At 48.1% G+C, this 26,719-nt stretch overlaps 1 protein-coding gene across 1 annotated transcript; it reads right to left on the bottom strand.

Moving 5' to 3' along the window:
• Positions 1 to 344: 344 nt before the first annotated feature.
• TRIM29 (tripartite motif containing 29) lies at positions 345 to 22,003 on the bottom strand. The gene is given in 9 exon segments (XM_042832116.1): positions 345 to 407; positions 3,199 to 3,275; positions 5,467 to 5,568; positions 7,272 to 7,281; positions 8,502 to 8,647; positions 12,053 to 12,251; positions 12,586 to 12,819; positions 14,447 to 14,542; positions 21,143 to 22,003. Coding segments are annotated over 9 exon segments (1,788 nt in total).
• Positions 22,004 to 26,719: the final 4,716 nt, after the last annotated feature.

The following is a 26,719-nucleotide window of genomic DNA, read 5'->3' as shown; positions in this document are numbered from 1 at the left end:
ACCAGAGCAGCAGAGCAAGGGAAGGGTGAGTGCTAGTCAAGCATGCATGCTTCCTGGAGAAGCAGAGCAGCAGCTCTGCAGAGCAAAAGGAAGGGTGATGGCAGAGGGGGAGTAAGGAGGTGACAGCAGAGGGTGGAGTTACGTTGTTAAGGCCTGCAGAGCTTGCAAGTGGACTTGGAAAAAAATCCGTGTTTCCTCTAGAAAAGGCGATTCCCTTCTGCACCTTCCCTCTCCCTGGCAGAGATTAGAGCAGCAAGGTTAATATAGTAGCAGGTACATCCATGAAAATCCGCAGCTGAGTCTTCACTCCAAGTGCTGCCAGCTCTTCCCTACATCTTCAGGAATCAAGGTGCCTCGTTGGAAGTGGCTCCATTGCCTTTGTTGACGTAAAAGGGGCGGTAATGTGACTGCAATGGAGAATTTGGGGCATTAAGTTTGACCTTCTTGTGTCTTTTTCTGGCCACCTATACTTCACCCTCCTTGGCAGCCCAACCATTTGTAATTGAACACACTCCTATCTTAACACCTTCAGTCCCGCAGAGCAGCACCTCGTTTCTCAGCAGGAGTCATGAAATGCAAATGGTGATGCTGTTTGATTTGCGCTCATGCTTTGCATGGACATCATGCCTAAGCCAAATGAGTCTATGCATGAAATAAACTCTCAGACTGTGACTCATGGCTTGATGAGAGGTTTCTGGGAGAAGAGGAATGTCACCTCTATTTTTATGCTTCTGTCAGTGTCTTTTAATTGCTCGCTAACCTGAGAACTCATGGGAGCTTTCACACTTAAAGCCACGCACGGTTATGTGAGCGATGGGCTCTGCTGCACAGTGCTTATTTGTGCTCTCTGGTTGGAGAACCAAAATTCGTGTGCATGGAAATTCTCCCACAGTGGAGTATTGTTTATTTGCACCTCCACGTGTTGCAGGGCCCCATGTAAAAGTCTGGGTAAGCAGGAGCATAAGTGGAAGAGATGCAAGGGTAAAGCCTAGGGGAGCTGCCACGTTCCTCTGTCTCCAGCCCTATTACCACAGTCTCCAGTTGCGCCTCTTCTCATCGTGACCCACCCCAGCAATTTCATGCTTATCTACACCATTACAAACAAGCAACACGTGACAAAGGCTCATTGTGCAGCCTAGTGTTGGCTGGGGGCGATTGCAGAACACAAAAGCCCATCTAGTGACTGACTGAAAGGTGAAATCCTTAGCCTGCATCCAGCAATACTGAGGCAATCAATCAGTTCTTCCTCACCTTTGTTGCCCCCTGACTGCAGTGCTTTAAACTTGAGGGTTAACCCCTGTTGCTCCTCTTGCAAGCAACTCCTACACATGGCGGCTTGGATGCTGCCACTGAGGAGCACCAAGGTGACATGAGAACATGCTTACACCAGGGAAGTGGTTAACAAGGCAGTCAGGGCCAGCCCTGGTTTTGCAACATCTGATCTGTCTTAGGTTTGATCTGCTGCCCAGATCTCGCTTGCAGAAGGCAGGAGAGACCTCCCAGGAGCACTGGTTGAGGCTGGGAACATACAAGTCAACCCATCTTGCTGCTCAGTGCCAGCTCCCAGAGCCTCCTGCTCAATGTTGTTGAGATTCTTCTCACTCCATGGCTTCCAATTACAAAATAATTAGGAGATGGAAGAGAGAGATGGAGACTTCATTTTAAAGAAGTCCCTCTGGGTTGAAAAGACGTTCCTCCTTAAACAGTGGAGTTCTTTGTGAACATTTGTATTTACGGACCTTTTAGGGTGTGTATTACTTAAATGCATATTTAAGACTACTTTAAAAGCTGTATTATTGGGCCAATAGACCGTAAAAGCTCACGCAGAGCTACTGCAGCCTGGAGTGTATCTATATTGGGACTTCTTAATGCTTATATTTATCAACTCAATTGTTAGGTTCAGGGATATCTGGTGAATATAGGCTATAAAAACAGAATAGCCAGCAGCAGCATATGCATGAAGGAGACAAAAAGAGCAGTGGCTTTGGGTGGGAGAAGTTATCAGGCCTTCTCAGCAGGGATGAAGGGAAGTGGGTGTTGGGTATCAGTATTAAAAACCATTGGCTGGAGTGTCCATGTGGACACAAGCATGATGAAGTTGGGGATCTTTTAGAAAGGCTGTGACCAAACACAAGACAGAGAAGATATTGCCTCTCACTGCTGCCCCCTAGATGCGTTTTTGCTGTAGCATGTTCAAGTACTCAAGGCTGGACTTTCTGAAGGTGCTACAGCCTATGTCAGGATGTCCTTTGCGCTGCTATTCATCTCCTGGAGGGGCCTTTAGAATGGAGCAGACATAGAGCTGCAGTCCTTGGGCAGCTCCTTTCTCACTGCTGTGTATTCCTTCTATTTGCATCCTCCAGTCTAGCAATGCTCTTGACTCTTGGCCTCCTCCTCCTTGCAAGTATTATTTCCAGGGAGTGGTAAATAACGTCTCACCAATGCACAATGAGAATTCAAAAATGGGTTTTGCCTGCAGAGACGAGGGCAAAAACCTGATGTTCTTAACTCGGCTTGTGCAAGATCTTAATGCATCGTGGTGCAGAGATGCTAAGACAAAGTGGATAAACACAGCATTTCTGTGGTTAACTCTTAGTTAACCTTGCACGTGAGAACTGCAGCACTACCAACCTTTGGCCCTCGTCGTGTGCTGTTGCCTGTGTTGTGGCAGTAGTGCTAACTGAGCCATTGACAGCTGTTGTAGTGATTTATCATCATTGTCTGACCCTCGTCTTTGATATTGCGCCTGCTCACTGTAGGATGTAATTAGTATAATGCTTCTATATGGTTCTCTGTTGGAGTTATTTACACAATCTGTGTTTTCTTGTTGTCAAAGTCTATTAAGAGTGTATGATATCCATGCAGGAAGAAAATGTTCTACAGATTCCAGCGTGTCTTCTGCAATGTTTGTATAGCTTTTAGAAGCCTGGATCGAATTCTAGACCAGGGCAAAATCCTTTCAAAATGTCACTTCAAAATATTGATTATTCCTACATCCCAGCACTGTGGTGTCAGGGGGGTCAATCTGCATCCCTCTCTGGATGCAACTATCACAGAAAAAAACAATAGAAGCTGCTGACCTGAACCTTTCACTCGCCTGTTTCCAAAGGACCGAAGCCCTATTCTCTGGAGTCCCAGGTCCCCTAAGAACAGATATTTCCTTTGCTGAAGCTTTCACCCCCAGGGTTTGTTTCTTACCAATACAGATTGCTTGGAGGATTTCCATGTCTGTGGCGTCACTTTTGCAGACTGATGTCTCACTATTGAGGGATAAGCTGTGACAACATAAAAGAGCCTGTTACAGGTCAGCCCCTGGCACCATCCCCATCTCTCCTTGCAAGCACCGGGATGAGCAGCAGGACTGGAAGTGCCACGTAATTAGTATTGCACTGCTTGACACTGAAATGCAGCCACTTCTGGGGGTGGGACACAGCAGCCATCGGACAGACACCTATCCCACCACCCTGTTGGTTAGGAGAAGGGAGTGCAGGAGGTCTGTCTAATTAAAATGTCTGGGGAATGCAGGGAGGCAGAATGCGATCGGTCCAATTAAATTTAGGCCAAGGCCTGAACTAAGCATTCTGACTCTTGCAAAGAACACTGTAGGCTATTTAATTAGCACAAAGAGCCGAGGCCTGGGTTTCATGTCAGAAATTAATGACAGCACCTCTGGCAATGCGATAAGCCCTAACCTCCTTCTACTGCACCAGCTCAGTTCTGATTCAGAAATAATAGCAGCCCTGCTGAATCACCACCAGTGTCAGAGCTGCCAGGCAATGGGCTTTCCCCACCATCTCCCAGTTGCAAATTAATCCAACCTGACTGCGCTCGGCAGGTGCTGGTGCCCTTGGGTTCAACCTTGGGTGCCCTTGAACTGGTTGGTGGTGAAAAGAGGATGACGAGGCAGCGAGTGGGGAATGCCGGTTCAGATAAAAGAGACCTGGCAGCTAAGTGCATCGCTTTATTAAAGGTTGTGCTCGGTGGCTATTACTCTTTTAGGATAATAGCTGTTTTGAAATAGTGATAAAGCTAGAGGGGTAAAGGGAATGTCGTCTCCTGCGGTCTCCGAGCACCTAAAAGCATCTCAAATTCTCATCTTCGGGTGTGGGGCTGTTCCAGGCCTCCTGGCGGGAGCAAGAACAGGATGAAATATCTTATTGCCTAAAAAAAGGGGCAGAAGGGAGGGAGGAGGGCAACACCTAAGTGCCCAGTACCGGTCTTAGTGAAGAGGCTCCCATCAGACTGTTTGCTGAAGTCACCGGGCGGATTCTGTCCCACCGAGGAGAACTGAAAAGGCAGCTTAGTGCCATTGCCTACTGGAAGATAGAAGAGGTTGAGTTACTCCGGGGGGCTGCGTGCGGCAAGGGGGGAACCTAAGCATTTCAACACACACCCTGTGAAAACTGCCTCCAAATGGCTTAGGGAAAATGGGGACCAGTGGCTGCGTCCCTTTTCCCTAAGTGAGAGCAGCCAGTGGTGGGATCCCGGTGCACAGTGTGTGAGTGTGGAGGTGCCAGTGAGGGAAGAAACTTTCTGGTGAGACCCAGAATGCAGGTGTGACCGAAGAGCAGCATCCTTGCAGGTAAATGGTATCTCCAGACACTGGGATAACATGGCAAAACAACACGGCAACCAAAGCTCCTTTGCCTCAGAGCTATTGAAGCCTTACTCAAAGCCCAGTGAAATTAAAGCAAGGCTTCCCCTCCTGGCTGCCAAAACGATTGTGAGAGAGGAGCGATAAGATAGAGCCAGCCTTGTCTGCAGCACAGGCAGTGAGTGCAGGTGCCCAGGGCTCCCTGGGCAGGAGGCTGCAGTGCTTGGGGAAATGGAAGGTCCTGTGAGCAGGAACAGGCAGAGGGAGCAGGGATAGGTGGGAGAAAGGAAGGCTTTGTTGCTGCTGGTTCTCCCCATGCCACCACAAAGTCCCCTCCCCATCACGCTGGGTGCTGTACAGGCAGTGAACGCTGGGCAGGCCACGATGCCGAGAACTGAAGTGGTAAGGAAGAGGTGTATAGGAGAGGGAGGAGAGCAGCTTCATGCTTCTGTGTCAGGGTTGGGGTGAACTGAGCCAGATCCTGGCCCTGCCCCAGCCCCTGCAGCTCGCCTCGGACAAGTTGGTGGAAGCAGTTTGTTTGTTATCTCAGGGTCTTTGGAAGTTGGTTGGGTATTTCAGGGTCTTTGGCGGTTGGTTGGATGTCTCAGGGTCTTTGGCAGTTGGTTGGGTATCTCAGGGTCTTTACAAACTGGCACCTGTCTGTTTTCCATCTTCTTCTCACTGTCTGAGCAGTGAGGACCAGGGAGGCCCTTCCCTCCTATACACACAGCCCTAGAGCAGCGCCAGCTCACGTTTGGGTGTATGCAGCCACAGCTGATAACCCAGATAAGAGCTGGTTCTGTGAGACAGGGACAGGACAGCCGAGAGGGGAAGCAGGACAGGTCAGTTAGACAGCTGGAAAGCTGTGGCACGGGTGTTAGATCCTTTCAAACTGAAGGCAGATTTACCCATACCAAGTGTTTCCTCAGTCGCTTGGAAGGAGGAAAATTCCCATGACCGTGGGTTGAAACTGGCTGTAAAACAAGAGCATCCAGTTCAGCAATCGGCTTCTGGTGAGCTGGCTCTAAGGGCTGTGCGTGGCACTGCTCTATGAAACAGTCCCCACCATTCTGGAGGCAACCCCAGACCAGAAATGTGGTGCGGAGAGGGAAGTCTGATCTTTTTGCTCTGTGTCCCAGGGGGGTTGGTGGGACATCACTTAGCGAGCAAAACTCTCTCATTGCTGCACAGCTGTCTTCAGCTGCATTCAGTTGCCAGCTGCAGTTTGCCTGCTAAACGTAGCTGTTTTGCAAAGAGACCTGCAGGCGGAGGCTTGCATTTAGGGCACGAGAGACACGAGCAGAGGAACGTCTCTTGCCCTGCCACCTGGACAGGGTTTTGCTAGGACTTCACGCTGGGATGCAGCCTTGTGCTGTTGTACCCCTGTGTGAGCCATGGCTCTCCCCGAAGAACACAAAGCGATGAATGCTTTGAGCTGTTTTGCTGCCATCCTGTGGTCTGCTTTTCTATTTCAGCACTGCTTGTATTGCAGCAGTTGCCTCTCCCTTCCTCTGATTCAAAGACCAGCAAAGGCACAAGGTGATCTTTCCAACTTTCTTCCGGCTTTGGCCAAACTCTTTGCAATGTCAGGAGTTAAAAAAAAAAGCCCGGTGGAAGAGGACAGAAAGGAGCGCTGAGCAGCAGAACACTTTGTTCCCCCATCTTTTAGGCAGTATTTGAAGCCTTTTATGTCTCCCCTCTGCCTCATTATGTCACCCCTGCAGATGGATGCTCTGCGATACTGTCTTTAAGGGAAAAGAGCACTGGAAGGCTCCTTCAGTGCAAGCAGGGCTTAAAAACAGGGGTCAGTTCAAGTCCAAGCAGTTTTTGAGCACTAGCACGGAGCACCACATGGGTAACATTCCTCACTGCAGCAAGCAGACTTGCTGCTGTGACCTAAGGCAGAATTTGCAGTGTCCCAACCTATCAAGAAATAGGGTGTGTTGCAAAACTGTCAAGAGAAATTTAAGGGTTCTCTGCATGTTATGCAACACGAAGGGTGGAGGGCACGTCTTTTATTCGATTTTTCTTCCATTTTATGGAATTCTTTAGAAAAGATGCAATCGGAAGCAGTGCTGGACTTCCACATGACACACTGCAAGAGCACAGAAGGCTCTGGAGAGCTAAATGATTACGGCTATGGTGCATTATTCATCAGATAATCCTTTGCTAGCCAGCATGCAAGCTTAAGTGGGTCATGTCTCCTGTTTTGCCTACTGACTCATTCTGTTCCCAAAGTCCCCATTGGTGTGGTTGCAGCAGCTGGTTCCCTTCTATCACTGTTCCCATAAGGGATCTTGTGGCCTCTCTCTGGTGGAGAATGCAGTGCTGCTCAGTCCCCATTTCGGCAGGGACTTTGTGCTGCCACGTGTTTAGTTCTTTGGTTGAAGGAACCAGATTGGAAGCTAACACAGAACGAGCAGCTTTGGGAAGCAACACGTGTGGGCTCTCAGGACAGTGGAAGTGTGCAGGTGAAACAAATGATCCCACAGTGTTTGTGTATTCAAAAGCCCGTTGCAGAAAGCAATGGGACACGGTGTGCTGACTGCATCCAGCAAGCATCCTCTCTGGCTCCAGTAAACAGCACTAAATCGTGACCTCTAAATCCAGCAGCTGGTTTCTCCTTTGTTGTGGTGGGTTCTTCAGGAGGTCAGGATGCAGAACAGCATCTCCTCACCCTCCACTCCCTTCAAATTCATTTTAGGCCATTTTCACCTGAACCCAAAGCCCTGCATTTTGGGTGGACTCAGTCTGAATAATGGAGAACTCATTTTCAGCCATCCCTTAAGGTTGAAAGTGGTGCAGGATGCAGGTCTCAGACTGGTCTCTCCCCAGCACTGGCAGAACTGGTGCAGAACAGCAGCTTTGCAGCCCTGTGGGCAGTTTTTGCAGACAGCCTCCCTGTGAATTGAACCCTCTGCTTGCAAAATGCCCTCAAACTTGGATGTCCCCAAACTCAGAGGGCCAGCAGGGTGCAGTCCTGCTAAAGGCTGATGCCTGAGTGGGATCTGCACCCAGCAGCATCCCGTTGCCCATGTGGGTTGGTAACAGAGGAAAAGGCAAAGGGGACATTGAGACAAAGGGCTCAGTGTTGGGAGCTGGGCTGTTCCCACGCAGCCCTACAGACAGAGCAGCAATATGGCACACATGTGCCTTCAGGGCAGCAGCGTGGCTAATTGCAGGCATGGCCCTGTGCCCCACCACCATCTGCCTTGGCAGAGCAGCAGCTGCAAACAGCTGGCAAAGCCAGCCAGGGATCTGCTCCCTAAGGAACAGAGGGAATTTGGTTAGTTATTCTGCCCTGTCCTTTCTGTGTTGCTGTCTCTACAGGCGCTGCTCTGCCCAAGGCCCTGTCGCTCTGCGCTTCTCTGGTCCTGATTTAGAAATAGGCAGCTGCCATTTTACAACTGAATGCGTTGAAAACAGTCATTCACTCATCCCATAGTGTTCGTGTAGCAATGGGGACATAGGCAGATCAGCAGGGCTCTTGTTGACAGAGTAAGAGCTCAGAAAAGAACCCCAATCTGCTTTTTTAGGACACATTCCTCACTTCTTGCATCCTTTCCCTGCAGGGAAAAAACATGTTTTCTGGTGAAAGTAAAATCTTAATGCAAATGAAGCCTTGGTGTAGCTTTCACATTTGATAGCACAGAGGGGTAAGCTTCTGGTGGAGGATAACGCTTACTTCAACCTGATAAAACTCCCCTTGTGTCACAAACACCCCTCTTGGAAGAGCTCAGTTGCTCCAGTTCTCCTCCATGTAGCCAAGAGCTTTTGTTGCCTTGTTTGGGATGGAAAGGAAAAAACTTCTCCAATCTTTGTAGGATGGAGAGAAGACCCAACATAAATGCAGGGGGAAGGACCTTGGATAACACTGAAGTATGTGCAGGAAAGCAAATCTGAAGACAAATCATGAGTGGAGTTCCTTTCCTGTGCTGTGTTTGGAAGAAGGGTGCTGGGCTGCCTTACCTTTGGGAGACAGGAACATGGAAAATCTCTTCAAGTTGTCGGGCTGGTTCCACTCATAGTTGTTCATCATGTATCGGTGGTCACCTGGAGGAGCAGAGCAGGCATCAGTGGGGTCCCACAGATGGAACAGAGTCACATAATCATAGAATGGTTGGGTTGGAAGGGACCTTGAAGACCATTGAGCTCCAACCTCCCTGCCACGGGCAAGTTGCCACCCACCAGATCAGGCTGCCCAGGGCCTCATCCAACCTGGCCAAGGACAAAGGGAAGGGGCAGCAGGTTGGAACTGCTGCCTTGAGCGTGGGGAGGGAGGTGTTTGTGCCCATTGAAAGCAAGTTGTTCTATTTTTCTAATTCTTCCATGGGACTTTTGGGTCTGAGCAGTGCTGAGGTTCAGCCTGAGATGGCAGAGGTTTAGCACAGCTGAAACATGAACAGGTGAGGAAAGCTGCCCAGCAGAGCTGGGCTTTCTCCTGAGCATCCAAGGGGAGACTTTGGGGTTGAGGAATTTTCTTGCTGAATTGCTGCTGTGTGGCTAAAAATGGATCCCACTTCAAAAGCAATGGTTTGGGTTAACCTGCACACAGAGCTGGAGCACGACCAGAGGGTCTGGACCTGCAGCTATTGCAAAGCCCAAAGAAATGTGAGGGTTGGGAAGGCTCCATGGGTTGGTTTCTGCCATTTTTGAGGTGCCAAACCCGAGTTACAAAGAGCTCTAGCTTCCCTGCCTTCTGGTTCAAGCTTCATTCAAAGTGGGACAGCCCTTCCCTTTGGCACAGCCTGATTCCATTCTCAGGGAATGATCCATGGGAAATGGTGTCCTATCCGCTCAGAAAATTATATACATACATAAAGGCCTTAATTCTGCTCTAAATCTATGGTTCTCTGGAAGGATGAAGGTTTGATTCCCATATTGTGATAGTTCCACAGTTTGATTCTTAAGTTACTGAACAAACTTTTGTGCTATTTCTCTGATTTACTTTTGTGTTATTCAAAATCCCTGGGCGCTCTCTGACTGTTTTCCTCCTTGCCACACTGCTAAGTAGGTACCTGTTATGACAACTAAAAGAAAGTGGATTCCCTTTGGAGTCTGCTATTAAGCAGACTTCATTCCATTAATACAATATTTCTTCATGGGAAGTTTCTTACGCTGGAAGATCAAGCTGGTTGCAAATGAATTTGTTGCAGTGACTCAGGGGGAGTGTGAGTTAATTAAATCCATTAAGTAATTGTGGAGTTATTTCCTTGCAGTCACTCGATGCAGAGCACTGTCCTCTTTCAAGTGTAACTGCAGTTTGAGAAATGGAGAGCTCTGAAGTTTCTGAGATTCACCTTAAATAACGTTTCCCAGCTGAGTGGATGCCACTGCTCTCCTCATTAGGCAGGCTGCAAGCTGTGTCCATTACATCCCTGTACAGTTCCCAAAAGTGCCCAGATTTCTGGCACTGGTGGAGTGTTGCCCTGCTCAGAAATGCTTTGGCACTCGAATCCCATGGGTTTCGAGTACCTTTGAGGGTTCTGACATCAGTAGCATGGAGGGGAACCTAACTGAAAGTGAGCAGCTGATCGGGAACATGTGCGTATGGTTGGGTTGTGCAAACGGACAAGAAAATGCACTGGCTTCAGAATTGGCAAAAGAGACTCCTAACTCTGGAGGTTACTTCCTTAATTGCAGCCTACTGTTGTGCTACTCATCTAACCTTCACAGTGCTGTGAGCAGCTGGCAGCCAGAACCCCTATGGCTCTGTGCCATCCAAGGTTTGGAGATTCGACAGAAGTCCAAAAGTGTACAAAAATGATTTTGGAATCTGAGCTGTCTTCCATCTACCTGACTTGCATTACAGCCAGATTTCCCAGCAGAACTTAGCACACGAGGTGCTGCAGTGATGGGTTGATGGTTGGACTGTATGATCTTACTGGTCTTTTCCAACCTTAGTGATTCTATGATTCAGTGGTGAATATTAGAAGACAAGTAATATTCAGTTTCTAGTCCTGCTTGAAGGTATGGGGGAGCTTAAATAAAATCTATCTCCATGCTCAGCACTTTGAACATGGTTCCTGACTTTTCTGAGATGTTGGTGCTCTGAACCAGAGCATTTTGTGCATCTCATTCATGTCCAATGGAGAATGGTGGTGTTAGAAAGACATCAATTAACTGTTTGCCATGCAGGCTCCTTGGGGCCAAGACTTGCTCTTTCTCTTCCTAACGAAGGAAGGCAGCATGCTGTCACTTGATGATCACAGTGATGCTCATTACACATCCAAATTCACTCTGGTTCCATGTCGCCTTTGTTCTTACTGCTCTAAATTGTGAATGTCAGGCTGATTCACAAACGTCAGCCTCTGAGAGACACTGTTTGTTCTCCAGTAACAAGTCCCATGTTGGTCTGACTTATGTGCTTCTATTTGCTTTTTCTTTTTGTTTTGTTTCCTCCCCTCCTCTTTTATCATCTCATCTCATAACGTGCATCTGTCTTTTCTTGAAGTTGGAGAGATTTATCTGAGTGCTGTCCAGAAAAAGGTGCTGTGTTAATATGAGAGGAATGCCTGATGAGTACTGTGAATCTGAATGAAATAGCAGTGTTCTTGCAGATGCATGTTGCAGTGATCTTCTGTTGTATGAAATGGGCTTGAAGTCTATTCCTGCAGCTTTTTGAGTCACTTCTCTTGGACATCAGTTTACCCTCAGATTACCTTTCCAGTTGTTGACCTTTATTGCTCTGCTATCTGAGGTCCCACAATCATAAATTAGACCTTCCTTGCAGCCTGGCAAGATAAGGATTTACTCCCATCCCTACTATTCTTAGTGCAAGAGGTCATGTAATGGGATTAAGTACCGTGCCCAAGGTCACAAAGGCTGTTTGTGGGACAGCTTGGAAGTGAAACATGGTTATGGTGTGCAGTCTCACAAACGAGCTTTATGCAACACAAGTCCTCTGCAGAACTGATGGGAAGAGACTGAAAGAAAGTGGGTTCAAAGCCTTAGAAGATTCCTTGCATTGCTGTGGTATTGGCCATGCCCTCGCTATTTACATAAGAAAGATTGCTCATCCTTAATCACTGCAGGAACCCGTGTGCTCTGCATTCCCTGAGCCGGGAGCTGAGGAAGCACAGCTCTGCTTGGTGGGACCTGCAGAGGCAGGGTCAGGGAGCGATGCCTCTTCCAAGATTAGTTTGACCCGAACACCAAAACAAAGACCTTTTTTTACCCAGAAAACCTGTTATTAGATTTTCAGTGACAGGTGATTTCGGGATATTTCATGTTCCAGGCTGAAAGCAGCTGCTGTAAAATAGCATGTCACAGCAGCACTAGCGCACTAACCGAGCAGGACAAATGAGGCTGATGGCAGGATATCTGAATTGCCATCCTGGGGTGGCCACGTTCCTACTTCTGCCAGTGTTTTTCTTATAATCCTGCCTCCTCTCTGTCACCCAGTGAGCTCCCGAGCCGGGCTCTGCCCAAGGATGGGGCAGCTCTGGGTTACTTTACCATTCTCAATGTGGTTCCTCTCAATGAAGTTGCGGCCAAGGTCTGCCTTGCAGATTTTCTCCACGTGCCTCATGCAGACGTTGAGGAGGTCATCACGGAGCAGCCCCATGGAGGGGCTCATGCTCTCCCCTTCGAGCAGCACGCTGTACGTCGGGAGGGAGGGAGGGGGGACATAATTCCGCATCAAAGCCCCAAACTCCTGCCAAATTGAGGAGGAGAGAGGTTATTGAGGAATATAAGGAGAGGTCCCGAGAAACTGTCTACGTTAGGCTCCAAATAACACAGAGAGGGAGGGAGAGTAGTGGAGATGGATGGGAGGCAGTCAGATGCTTTGGCTGAGAGCTGTAGCCACCAAAAAAGGAGGAAAAGGAAAGAAATATGAGGCGTTGGCATGCTGAAGTTCATGCTTCACAGGAGCAGACACAGCTTGAAATGCCAGGGCCAGTTCCTCACGTACATGTGCAATGAACTGGAAAAGACTAGTGCTTCCTATGCTATCTGAGAAAAGGAAAAGCAAATGAGGTCTTTCTGACCTGGAGGAAGAGCACGGAGTCACTGATCTGATGGATCTGCTCCCTGTTCTCCTTGTCCTCCCGCAGCAGCTTTGCCCTCTCTTCCAGCTCATCCACAATCTCTTTCACGTTCTCCGAGGCAATCTTTTCCCTCTGATCCAGGGCAGCCTTCACTTCATCCCTCTGCCTCTCCAGGTCCCGGATCAGCTCCTTGAAATGCTGGTCTACTGTTGCTTTCTCATTGGTGGTGTAGTTCTGTGGGGGCAAAGGGGAGAAGGAAGGCAGCAGAAAAGACACAAGAGAGGGTGAGAAACAAAAGATGAACTCTCGCGTGGAGTCACTTGCTAACATGGGGTGTAGGTGGGGTTGTGTCCAAGCACTCGATGGGACAGGAGGGAATGGCCTCAAGTTGCACTGGGGAAGGTTCAGATTGGATATTAGGAAGAATTTGTTGTCAGAAAGAGTTGTCTGGCACTGGCACAGGATGCCCAGGGAGGTGGTGGGTTCACTGCCCTGGAGGTGTTCAAGGAAGGGGTAGATGTAGTAATGAAGGACACGGTTGAGTGGGCAATATTAGTGGTAGGTGGATGGTTGAACAGATGATCTTAAAGATTTTTTCCAGCCTTCATGATTCTATGATTCTCAGCACTGGGACCACGACCATGGAGATTTTAGGTATGCAATTCTCTAGCACCAGAAAGCTATGCTAAGATAAGTAATATTAATTCTTGCAGTAAGTGTGTATATAGATAACATGTGGTGCACGCTGTCTTCCTCATTACAATAGTATCTCTTCAATTCATGAGCTGCACTCCTGATATTTAAAAACACAGTCTAACTTTCTAAATCATAACTCTGGCTCCTCCAGAATTTAAGGACCAAATTCACTCCGTTTCAGCAGATGAAAGCTGCTGAAACACTTTCCATCAGCCTCTCTACATCTCTCTGAAATATTCCTCAGAATGACTATGGATAGAACTATATTCAGAGTTAAAATTTCTAGGTCACATTTCCAATAATAGTAATAGTAGTGGTAATAATAATAATAATAGAGGAGACAAAAAGCAGAACTGGCAAGTCAGTGTGCGTGCACCACATAAAAGGGAGAAGAATGGCTTTGCTTATTAATATTATGCAAATTCTCTGGGGTGTTTTCAAATAGTGTTTTCACTGCTCTGTTCAGTTAGGGTGTAAATTAAAAAAAAAAAAAAAGAAAAGCACCTTTACTATGTTCTAACCCTTGTGTGGTGAAAGGACTATAAAGGAGACTTCTATCAGTGTGGAAATGAGCTGTTCCATTATAAACAAGACACACGTTTGTGTAGCTGCACCTGGTTGCCTTAGAATCATAGAACGGTTGGTCTGGGGGACCTCAAAAATCATCTAGTTCCAATCCCCTGCTATGGACAAGGCTGCCGACCAGCAGGTTGCCCAGGATCCCATCCAGTGTGGCCTGAAGCACCTCCAGGGATGGAGATGGGCAATCCAGAGGGCTTCTGGAGTTGATTTTCTAAGTGGACCAGCAGGAGAAGGGCAGAATGCTTTTGTTTCCAAATGGGCCTGGCTGTTAGTGATGGCAGAACCATCACAGATGATAGGAAACAAAAGCAGGTAGGTGTCCCGAGCCATTTCATAACAGGGCTGTGCAGGCTCCTCTTGTCTCCTGCAGGATGTGTTGCAAAATGACTTCAGTAGGAGTTGTTGTTGCCAAGATGTGGTGTGAACGCATGTTGGAGAGTGATGAGGTAGAGGCTAGGTAAGGAATGGAGTGAGTAAGAGCTGGATATGCCAGGAAAATTGAGGGAAGAAAGAGTGATGTGAGAGACTGGAACAGAAAGAGACAAGCATAGGGGAGATGGAACAGTGAATATCCCCCACGCACCTTGATACGGTCCCTCTCCTTCTGCCACTTATCCACTTCATCTTCCACCTCGATGATCTTCAGCTGCAGTTGCTCCTTCTGCAGCGAGAGTTCAGCCTGCAGGAAGAGGGGAGACCCATAAGCAAGGGCTGCATGGTGTCCCTGGAGGAGCGCTGTGCTTCCTCTGCTGCATTTGGCCCCGAGCAGCAGCAGCCAGGCAGCATGGGCTGCTGGCACTGCTTGAGATGGAGACGATGTGCTGACAGGGGACAAGGTGCCAGAGCTGCTGGCTGGGGCAAGAGATTCAGCTTCCTCAGCAAAGACAGCAGCAGAAGCACCCACCTACCAGGCTACCGTCATGGTGCTGCTTTTAATCACATTAGAGTCATTAGCTGGAGGGGGGGACGAGTCCTGTTTCAAAATTCAGCTGTGTATGCAGCACGGGGCCCATCCCAGGGTGTGCCTCTGCAGCAATAACAGTTTTCATGTAATTACGGAATGACGTTTGACGAGTGTTGCAACAAAGAGGACGGTGCCTCCGGCAGGAATTCTGTTTAGACAGGATTGTGGATTAATTTGCTCTGAATTGAGAGCTTTCATGTTATGATGAAGCTGGGGAATGCTTGGAAAAAAAAAAAAAAAAGTACAAAAAAAAAAAAAATAACAAAAGGAAGAGGGGAGGAGGCGTAGCCAACCATGCTTGGCTTAGATCAGCACCTTCCCTGGGAGCCATTTGCATTTTGTTTTGCACTGGCTTCCTAGCAAAGTGCAGAGCAGATAGCTGCACACAAGGTGGAGAGCTGGAGACCATAGAGGGCTGGGCACTGCTGGGACATCCCTGGGCCATGCTGGACCCGGCTGCTGAGCACTGCCCCGTTAGCTCACCTGCTGCTCACCACCTCCCTGCCCCACAGATCATGACAAAGCCTTTGTTTACGTGTCTCAGGATCTTTCTGCGTTTCATGTGTGCGCAGGTTGGTCACAGCACAGCTATAACTGCAGGCAATCTGGTGGTGGCACACACGTTCCCAGAGCTCTTGAGGAATGGCACAGTCAGCAGCAATGATCTGTGCTGCTCAGCTGTGCTATGGCACAACGCTGCCTCTGAAAACCCACTGTAGGTGTGGAATCCTTCAGCGAGTGTGCATCACCCCAAAGGACTCATATTTAAGCCAACAGTGTTGTAAGGGAAGTAAGGACTGGGGGAACTCAGCAGCTAACACAGTAAGGTTGCACTGCCACCAAGCCAGGATCATAACTTAGCCTGCAAACCCAGCTCTTCTCTCCTGATCATTGTTGGCTTTGGGGGTGGGAGTTGAAAAGAGCAGCAAAAGTTCATCACAGCATGAAGAGCAAGAAGGCAACAAACTGCCAGCTAGCTCAGAGCAGGGAAATCTGCCCGTGGAGGCTCTTGTCTTGGTGCCAGTTGCTGCCGTGTCTGAACATCCTCTTGAGCCTGAATCAAGCACAGCAGCATTTGAGAGCCATTGACTCTTGCTGTTCCAATTTAGAAAACCTCTATTTAATAGAAGGAAAACAATTTGATTGTTGTTTTATTGCCCTATTGAAAAAAAAGAAGAAGAAAGGGCAAACAAAAAAGGCAAATGTACTCAAAGACATCTCTGGGCCAGAAGAGCAGCATCCTTTATCCTTTACCATCAGTGTAATTGTCCTTCTTGAGTTAGGAGACAATTGCCCCTCTAAAGAGCATCTATACACCCTGGCAGCCCCAACTGAGAGCAGCCATCAGCTGAAGCTCATGTTCTACAAGGGCTGAGAGCAGACACAGAAGGGTTTTGCAGTACAGGTTCCTAAGGGAGATGTGTATATCAGGATATCAGGACAATTTGCTCTTCTGCTGATCAAGAAAGTAAAGGTGTGAGTTTGGTTCTATGCTTTTCACATTTTTGAGACAGTAACTTGAAGGAATGCATGTTTTTGCCCATTTCTATGCACACTCCAGCAATCAATCTGAAAAAAAAAAAGTGCAATCTAATGCCAGATCTTTCCTTGAGCCATAAGCTACATCCAAATGACGTTGACTTTTTGCAAAAGAGGACCTCCTGAGCAGTGGGAAGTGTGCCCCTCTTCATCCCTAACTATCTGGACATTTTCATGACAAGAACGTGGAGCTTTCTTTTCAGAAGGGCTGATGTTTCACAGCCACAGAAGCTTTGTAATCACAACAAATTTGAAAGGAAAGGTTACAGGAGAATTTTCCAGATGCTGGCTGGAAGGTGGTGATAACAACATGATACTTACATGGTGCTTTTTAATTAAGATAGGTCTCAAAGGAACTTAGAAAACTATTACTGGCTCAAAAGTGGTAGCTAGCTCTTTGCAGCTTGTTGGAGCTGAAAGATCCCTTCATGCAGAAAGGTAGTTTGGGTGCCGCTGGGATGGAACTAACAACTGCTTAAGAGCAACCCCACACTACAATTTAGAGTAAGAATTACGATTTGCAAATGGAAATTACAGAGGTCATTCCAATAGCTGGAATGCAAATATCACAGTCATCCAGGTTCAGCTTGGGTTAAAACTCCTCTAATGAGGGCAAAGGAAACACTGGTATGGAGAGCAGCAAAGAGAGTGTCTTCGTTGCATGGCAGCACAACCACTAGAACTGTTTGTACCAAAAAAGAAGACATTAAAAGGAGATTGCATAGGGGCTGTACCCATTGTTGGAAGGGTCCCTGCTCTGCAGAAATGATGACAGTGGTCAAAAATGTGGGACACACTTGTTTAGAGCGTTAGGTTTGACTATGGGAAATGCTGGCAGCGAGAGTCTGAGCGGACAGCAGATCGCCTGTTACCACCTAAATTAATTAGGACAGTCTAGAGGCCTAAGTGAAAGTTCAGAGTGTACATCTAAACATCCACAAGTGAACCCAGCCCTTGTGCTGAAGGACCTGGCAATGTGAGATTATGACTCTTGCATCATGACGCAACTCGTTTTTGCAAGGCAGCAATACAAGCATCGTCATGTCTTAATGCTCTGGGAACCCAGTCCCTGAATCAGGAAACACCCCTGTGTCACCAGCCTGGGAGAGCTATGGTAATTATCCGTCAGCAACAACCAAATGCAATAATGAAGTGGGAAAAGAAGAGCTGAAACGAGCTGTCCCAGCATAGGGCTTATACAGGAGGTGGCACAGCTGAGATATCAGCGCATTGCTGGAGATGATTTCTACTGCTTTTGCCATTAGGTTTTTCAGTCTAAGCTTTTGGTAAGCAGCAGCAGGTGGCAGTGGGCTGCAGTTTCTGCAGACTGCCAACATCCTGCAACTAATGTCTCTGGTCAGTGCCATAGCTGAGGCCATTAAAGGCTGTGTTTGAAAGAGATGGAGGGTTCCTCACCCATGAGCTGGTGCGTACTCCCTCACTGTAGAGGAACATTGCAAAATGCAGACAAATGAGCAAAGCTGCTCTAAATCACAGCTTTCAGCAGGTTTGCTTGTCTGCCTTCCAGCCAGAAGGAACGGTGTATGGGTAGCCGTGCTGTTCCTGTGGAAGGAGCATCCATGTGCCTGCACAGTGGCCACAAGGAGTGCAGGTAAGGCCCCAGGCTCCACCATGCCCTCGCATCAGTGGGAAAAGCCAAAAACTCTCCTCTGGCATATCAATATGCTCTTTTTTTTTTTTTTTGCTGTGTATTCAACCAGAACAATACAGAGGGGCCCAGATGGAAGCCCCTCTGGATCCTCTCTGAGGATGGCTGACTTCAAAGGCTCTCCATCCTCTGTGAAATCTCTGCTTTTAGAAGCAAGCAGAACGCCCAGCTCCCATTCCTGCACAGCTTTTCTCTGCAGAACCTTTAAACCTGCTGTGAGGTGGGAACTTTTCTCTAAAGCTAAAGAATGAAAGGGAAAAAAAGAAGAAAAAAAAAAAACCCAAAGCGTTTTTTTTGCTAGATCTGACCCGACGTGCTGAGCACTGAGGCTGTGATGGATCTTAATGCTGAGTTATTTGCAGCTCGGTGGCTGGCAGGCATCTGTGAAGTCGTCTCATTCTGAGAATGGGCCTGTAAAACAGGTTTGGGATGAAGGATCCCCTTTCAAAATGAAGGACTGTCTGAAAGGGGGGGGGGGTCTGGTGCTGCTGATGAATCAAGCTGACCAGAGGGGTTTATGTGAGCGTCCAGACTGCAATTGACAGCTCTCTCTTTTCAGTGGTGTGGTTATTACACACTTTTTTATTGGCTGTTTCTTGTGCTGGTTCTGGTGGAGGTGTTAGTTTTGCTTTAAATCTGTAGCAGGAAATTCATGCAAAGTGGAGCTGGGGTACAACAGGCAAATACCAATGGGTGGAAACTTAGAAAAAATACCTCCATCTCCCACTGCAAGTTGTCTCTGTCTGACCTCCTGTGCAACACAGCACGAAGGGGATGAGGGGCTCCCAGCCTGGTTCTGTGACACGGCAGATGCTGCTGTGCTCTCCCTTTGCCTCGCAGAAATCCCAAGCTTCCCACTGCTTCCCTAAATGCCCTAACCAATAGGCGTCTGCATACTGCCTTGCTTGCATTCCTCTTCTCTTAAGCTCACTGTCTGCAAGATGCAGCAGTTACCTCATTCCGTGGAAGGCTCTTCAACTGGCCCTCTGTTTCCCACCAGCACAATGCATCAGCTTTCCCACCTCCAGGCCTATAGAGGGGAGAAACTCATGGAAGGGGCTGTAAACTGCATTCATTCTACAGTATGGAAGGAACAGGAGCATAACACACCTTACTGCATAACAGCTACCCTGTGGCTGTTGAGCGCCAGGTGATGCCATGGCAGCAGGGATGGGGTTGGGGTTGACCTGGTGTGGATGGGGTTGCCCCAGTGTGGGGTTTTTGCTCACTCTTTCTACAGAGGCCAGCAGCACCAGGCACACTTTGCCACTCCACCAGTTTGTGGTCATGTTCCAGCTCAGTTGATTTGCAAGACTTGAAAAGAAGAGGTGGTGCACACAAGGGACCTGGCAGTGCTCATCCCTCCCTGTGGTTCCTGCTAAGGCTCCGCCAATGGAGAATGGATCAGGGCTAGGAATAAACATTTATAAGCAACAGCTATCCTGTTAATTGTTTTTGTCTGAATGAATACTCCCTCAAGTTACAACACGATCAAGACTCCTTGTCAGGAGAAACTTGCACATGTGTGTGATTCACTGATAAAGCCCTAAATCCTCCAGGCTTAGCAGCAGCAGAATCAGCACAGGGCAAGCACAGACCTTACCAGAACAGCACGAACGCTCTGGGAGATAAATCAAACACCATTTAAATCCTAGGTGAAGATTCCTCCACCCAAATCTGCTTGTTTATGTACAAGCAAGGTGTTGTAGATTCATCCAAATATAGGGAGAAGCTTTGGCCGGCTTTGGTTCTTCAAGGGAGCTTTCTCAATGGAAATGGCTGAGAGGAATTGGACAACCTGACGCGGGTTTATGAAGGTTAGGCATACACTGTGTAATCTTTAAGAGCCAACATCAAAACACAAGACCAAGCAATCATGAAACAAACAGCAGATAGCAATCCCTGCAGGAATTTCTTTGAGAGACCGTCTGAGACATGAGAGAAGCTTTGTCTGGTTCCAGTCAGGCTGCAAGGTGAAGATGGCATTGCAAGAGAATACCAAAAACTGTGCAAGGAACGACAGAGAAGCTCTAAAGAAGATGTTCCTCCAGCATTATGAGTGAAACCTTCTTAGCACTGCAAATTGTTCTTCTGGATTACGTGTAACTCAAGAATTTCCAACAGCGGGAACTTGTACGTGCCTGTTCACCACATCAGAGCTCTTGGGCTGTGATTAAGGCTGGGATCCAGCAGGTCTGGGTGCCCTTCCAGCTCCTGCCATGGGCTGGCTGTAATTCTAAGCAAATGGTTTTATGTGACCGCTTTATGGGTCTCCTTTCTGTCATCTCTCTCCTGCCTTGTCTGGAGGCTGGCCTCCAGCCTGAGGTATGTTTTTACAGGGCTGAATGTGATGGGACCCTGACATTCACTGGAGCAAGTGGGATAATTGCGTATCCACCCAGAAAGCAAACAGAATGAGAATTCAGGCAAACAAAGGCAGAAGACTTTCATTAGAGAGAGCACTGGTTCACATGCCAGTCCCATCTCTTTAGATGTCCATCTTCTGAGACTACTGCAGTAACACTTCAGGGAAAAATTAAGCGTTCTGTGTTTGCACTAAGTTTTTTTTTTCTTCATCTAAGCTTCAAAAGACTTTTTCCCACAGGTGGGGCTCAACATCATTATCTCCACAACAGAAAAGACAAACAAGAAGGCAGAAGCTCACACCAGGGAGCTGAGATCACAGTTTTCTGTTGTAACCACAACCTTGAGCAGCACTCATCTGTGTGCCCATGTTCAGGAGGTCCTGAACTTTGCAGCATTGTACAAAGACAACTTGAAAACTGAGCATATGGGGCTTTAGTTCAGCTCCTGCTGAAAGCCGGTGCTGTGATCAGGTTGGGTTCTGTGCCCAACCAAACACAGTCTGCTGCACCACACCACGGATGTGCTTCTATAAGAAGCTGTCTGTAGACAGTCTCAACACAAGCAGAGCCTTGGCAACATCAGTCCTCCACTAAACCCTTCCCAACCACCTCCCTTGCATCGCAGGATTATATTGCAGCCATGATTTTAGGAGAGACCATAGGATAGAGGGGAAAAAGGCCCTGGAGTGACACTGAGTTCCACGATTGAGAAAAAAAGCAATTAGAGAAGCGTTATATTACCTCTTTTCCTGCTTTCTCGATCTCCACCGTCACCGTGCTGTGGTTCTTGTGCTCCTGGAACATGCAGAGGTAGCAGATGCACATCTGGTCTGTCTGACAGAACAGCTCCATGGTCTTCCCATGCACAGGGCATTTTCTTGCTTCGAAGTCCCTGATGGGGTCGAGGAGCTGATGGTCCCGGAAAGCTGCTCCCTCCAGGTGGGGTTTGAGGTGCAGCTCGCAGAAGGAAGCCTGGCACACCAAACACGACTTGACGGCCTTCTGCTTGTTATCAATGCAGGAATCGCACAGCACATCCTCCAGCTTCACCCTGGGCCGGGAGCCAGCTGCTCTGTCAGGCACTTTGTTGAAGGTGGGTCTTCTCAGGTCTCCCGTCTCTACCAGAGGCAGGGATGGTTTCTTCATGTCCCCTATCTGCCCGCTGGAGAACAAGGGCTTCCTCCCTTCCCCTTCATTAGGCAAGAAGCTCTTTTTGGAATCCAAGGAGAAGAGGGACTTCCTGAGGTCGCCCTTGTCTGCAAAGGAGAGCGGAGTTCTCCTCATGTCTCCTATCTGTCCGCTGGCAAATGGCATCTTCTTGGAGTCTGCTGAGTCCATGCTGAAGTAGGTCGATCTCTTCTCATCGGACGACTCCACAAACTGAATGATGGGCCTCTTCCAGTCACTCCCAGAGAAGAGGGAGCTCTTGATTTGTCCGGTCTCCAGGGAGGTACCGCCAGTGCCCTTTATTGGCTCTTTCTCGCCTCCGCCAGGATTCGTCGTCTTCTTCACTTCTTCATCCTTTTTGGGGGCGGATGGACTCTTCACATCCTCTGGCTTCCCAGCAGTGCCATTTGTCCTTGCTGCGCTCCCTGTTTCCATTCTCTAACCGGGGCGGGTTGGTTTCTTGGCTCCTCTGCTCTGTCCTGTCCCCCCGTGCTGTCCCCCGACCCCTGGAAGCAGCTGTGGCCGTGTGCCTGCCTGCTGGCCGTCCCAGTGAGGAATGACGGGGGAATGTGGGGCAGCTGCTGCCTAAGTGACGCACCTGGAGCTCTTGCAAGGAGGAGGAGATGAGCTCTGGATAATGCTAGGTAGAGGCAGGGGGAAAGCAGGAAAGAAAGGAACAGACGTTACCAGGGATCAGAAGCCACAGCTGTGCAGTTAATTATACAAGGCGGTCCACACCCAGGAACATTCTTGTCTAACCAGGTTTGGGAGGAAGGGCTGTTTATATACGTAGAAATGCTCAGGAAAAAAAAAAAATCATTTTCATTAAGATGCAGTAACCAGTTCGACCGCTTGTTTCAAAAATAATTTTGCTCGTTGTTGCCAGGAGCTGAGGTTACCTCCTTGCTGAGACGGGCAGGGTCAGAGAGACCATGGGATGCTGAGGATGGGTTTGTTAACTGGGTCATACACATGCACAGAAATAATTATGGTCGTCATTAAAATGAACGCCTAGAATAAAGCATTCTTAAACTGGGTTCCCCCGAGGGCTTGCTGTATTCAGTAGAACAGGGAGGGGAAACATGGGGATAATACCGGGTTTAAAAGACCCCTATTATCTTTATTTTGATGCTGATGTTGGGTTTGTGCGAGATCCATCTATCTACAACTGGAAATAAGCAATGCACACATTAGAAGAACGCAGCTGACCCAAAATAAAAATCAGCAAGAGTTGTGTTTTCCTGCAGGCCGTGCGAACCCTACTTACATGACTAATGGAAGAGCTCCCACCACCCATTTCATTGCACGTTCTCAGTGAAACACAGGTTCAAGTGTTCCTTCTGCAGTTCCTCCCATAAACCGTGCACTGAACTGAGAGACAGATCTGAAAGATTAAGCATTTTGCAGATAGATGGCCAAAATGCTTCTTGCAAGAAGAAAGAACTGCAGAAGGGTTTTAAAAATACGTATTTCTCTCTCCATTAGCCATATTCCTGGAATGATCGGCTCTTTTATCCAAAAGAAACATATTCAAGTGTTGTATCAAGCAACTTTGGTAGTTTTCCTTCCTCTCTTCCCTGGCTTTCCCTTCATTTTCCATTTCCCTGACTGGCAATGAGAGGGCAGAGCGGAAGGGAGAAACAGCAAAATTATTTCAAAGCTCATGAAATGCTCCTTTCATTAAGGGAAAGGAAAAAAAAAAAGACAAGTCCACACCCCATAATGGTTTTTATTCAGCCAACTGGAATGACTGATTTCAGAAGAAAAAGGCCCTTTATCAGCGCTGCTGAATTCCATCAAGTTCAAAAGAAGGAGGTGGACCCTACACTCATTTCATATCGATGTAACATAGATTATACTCTGAACTTCAGTGAGATTGCTCTGAGATTAACATGCAGGCTGTAAATTAACCCAGCCCGGTATCTGATTTGTGCCTAATTTCATTTTTGCAGGGTAGAATGGTGTCACCGGTTGAGAATGTGATTATTATTATTTTTTTTTGCTGTAATCATTTCTCATTGGGAATCCATAGCAAAACCACTATTGGAAGAGTGCTGAGCAGCAGAGGAAGAATCCAGGTCTGTGTTTTGCAGCTCTCTTTTAGGTGTGGAGGAAATGGAGGTGCAGCCCCAACAGGAACAGCCTGCATTTTGGATCTGATAGGAGATACCCAGGAAGCGCCTGTCTTATAGATAAGGTTAATAAGGGCTTTGACCGTGCAAAAAGGAGAGGAAAGGGAAGAGGAACAAAAAAATTATTCAGCTGAACTGCACTTGGAACCTTATTCATCCCTTTTTACTGCATGTGTGTATTTATGGCTCTCCACATGTGAGGAATAATTGGGTATATGCTGTTGGTTTGGGGTAACAGTTGATGGGAAAGGCCCCATTTTGAAGCCCTTTCCAATGGGCAGCTCGTTGTCAGAGGGACCACAGTGTTTCTTGACTCAGAAGCCACTCTCTGACATAGGAAAGGGCAACTCTATTTTTAAAGAACGAATCTCCTAAAAGCAGGAGGTTGGCTGACACGCTTGCATTTCTTCCTCCTTGGCTTCTCAGGCTGAGCTGATCTTTATAACATCAACAGCCCTGTAGATCTCCAAGTAATTAAAAATACTGGAGGGTGGAGGCTCCTGTTCTCATGTGTACAGAGAAGGCTCAGCAGGGCTTTTCTGAGCCAGAATTAATCGTTAAGAAACAAATAGTATCTCTATGAAGAGATCTGGCTTACAAGAGGAACGCCTTGGTTTCTCTCGGCTTCCCGACTCTGTGTGAAGATTCTGGATGAGGTATGGCGGAAAAAAAGAGAAGGGCTGAACTTCTCCATCATGGTGAAATCAATGAGTTTAATGCAGTTCTTCCAGGCAGGCTCAGGATGAGGTTTGTTATCAGTTTTTCGCTCCATGCAGAGATGCCCATCATCTGCAGCAAGCAAGCATGGGTATCCCTACGGTGCACAAGGGAATGCTCCCTCTGCAATGCGACTTTCACCAGATCCACTTCAACCCCAGCTCTATCCACAGCATCCCACATGCCTGGCATTGGTGCCTCAGGCACGTTTTGCCTGTAAATACCTGTGAAACCACGGCAGGCCCATGTTTGACCAAGGACAGCTCGGTGCATCTCTGCCATGCAAACTGCAGCCCAAGGCCAAGCCCGCTCTTTTCCCCATCATCTCTCTGCACCTCATCACACCTCCTTGTGGCTTTTTGTTTGGGTTTTGGGTGTTTTTGTTTTTGTTTTTGCATGCGAAGAAATTGCTCACGGATGGGACCCATCTCTCCTTTGTTATTTCTGGCTTATGCTGGAAAATCATTTTCACGCCTGCCTGAAGTTTGAGGGGTGCAGAGTGGCATTCAAGGGAGAGCAGGAGGGCTGTTGGGGGCACAAGGGCAGCTTGGGAGTTAAAGGACACTCCATCAGAGGATTAAGGATAGCTTGGGAGTTGAGGTTTGCTCCGTCAAACACTTTGTGCTTTGCTTCCCAAAGCGTTTGGAACACTTGCACACACACACCTCTATTTCACGCAATCAGGCATCACATACAGAGCGGCCCTCTCCATATTTGCACTTCCCAGAGGGTGGCTCCTGATTTCTCTCGCATGCATGCAGCAGCAATGAGTTTTGCACCGACCATCCCTCCGTGTCCTGCAGAGGATCACTGCCTGCTATGTGCTGCACTGCATCGGGCTGCTCACACAGTGCCCATGTCTGCGCCTCTGACTCACTGCATCCACCCACATTTGGCATCCGCAGCGCCTTTCATCTGCACAACTCGGAGCCCTTTTCAAAGGTTCACAAATTAAACTCGACAACACCTTTGCAAAATAGGTCGGGGTGGCCAACCCTGCGGAGCAATTAGGGGAACTGAGGCATGTGCAGTTGAACCGGCCCAAATTTTTTTTCGGGGAAACTGAAATGTGTTTTTCTGACATTGCTTTTTGCCTCCTCGCTCAACTCTCCTTATGTTTAGCAACTGGGACACCTAAATCCTCTTTTTGTTTGTTTGCTTTTTATTATGTTTCCCGATCCTTTTGTCCTTGTTTTCCATTTCGTTCCTTCTGCTGTGTGTACCCTGGTAGATCTGGGTGGTTTGTTGCTTGTGCTGAAGATTTTCTGCTGTGCAATGGCTACACAACCACCATCAGGAGTAGATACTGACAAAGAAGATCTCCCAAGGATGGAGAAAATGATAAAAAATGGGTTCATGTCAACCTAAATAGAACAGAAACAGTTACGCCAACCCCGAGGCACTCCTTTAGACGGCTCTGGAGCAGGGTTTCAAACATCGATGTCAGATGAAGTCACAGAGAGCCATGAGAATTGGATCACCTGTGATTCACCAGCCCCAGTTCTCACAGCAGATCCGGCCAAAGGAGGAGCAGGGAGCCTGCCTGTTATTTGCACTGCGCAGGGATCCCTTTTACATCCAACATATACCTTCTGCTTTGCATAAGATAAACCCACAGCTCAGGAAATGCAGTGCTGGAGTGCACACGGGTTGTCCCTGCTGCAAGGAAGTCCAGGACACTGACCCATCAGATGCGAGCCACCACCAAATGGGCATTTAGCAGTCCCTGGTGCAGCAGCAGAGCGGGTTCAGGGCTTCGTGCTGCTTTCACATGCATCAGATCGGCAGTGACACACTGATAGATCAGGATTGCTGCCCTGACACAGAGCAAATAATGCTACAGGTGTGCATAAAGCTGAGCTGTCCGTGTGCTCAGAACTGAGACCGACATGAGATAATCTCAGTTTATATGGCCTGAGTTGAGATATTTGTGAAAATTCTGGCTTGCTGCTTCCATGTAATCATCTGTGTGTGTCATGGGTGTTGGAGGGAAGAAAAGTTTGGAGGACCCAGGGCTCTGAGGGTGCATTGTCACCTTATGGGCATGCTGAGACAAGAGCTAGGAGATGCAAAGAGAGATTTTTAGGGCACCTGAAATAGAATCAGGTTGGAGAAGACCTCAATGACCCCCGAGCCCAACCCATCCCACGATGCCCATCACCGCATCCCTCGGTGCCACATCCCCACGGATCTCTAACACCTCCAGGGACGGTGACCTCCCCCACCTCCCTGGTCAGCTGTGCCAACGCCTCAGCAACATCTCCTCCATGCAGACCAGACACAGGGCTCAAAGCAGGCCCGC

The sequence above is a fragment of the Centrocercus urophasianus genome, unplaced genomic scaffold (genome assembly GCF_019232065.1).
Source record: "Centrocercus urophasianus isolate 14NV4802_14NV808 unplaced genomic scaffold, USGS_Curo_1.0 seq_37, whole genome shotgun sequence".
Taxonomy (NCBI): domain Eukaryota; kingdom Metazoa; phylum Chordata; class Aves; order Galliformes; family Phasianidae; genus Centrocercus; species Centrocercus urophasianus.
The sequence above is the reverse complement of the archived record's forward strand: the minus strand, read 5'-3'. Positions and strand labels throughout refer to the sequence as shown.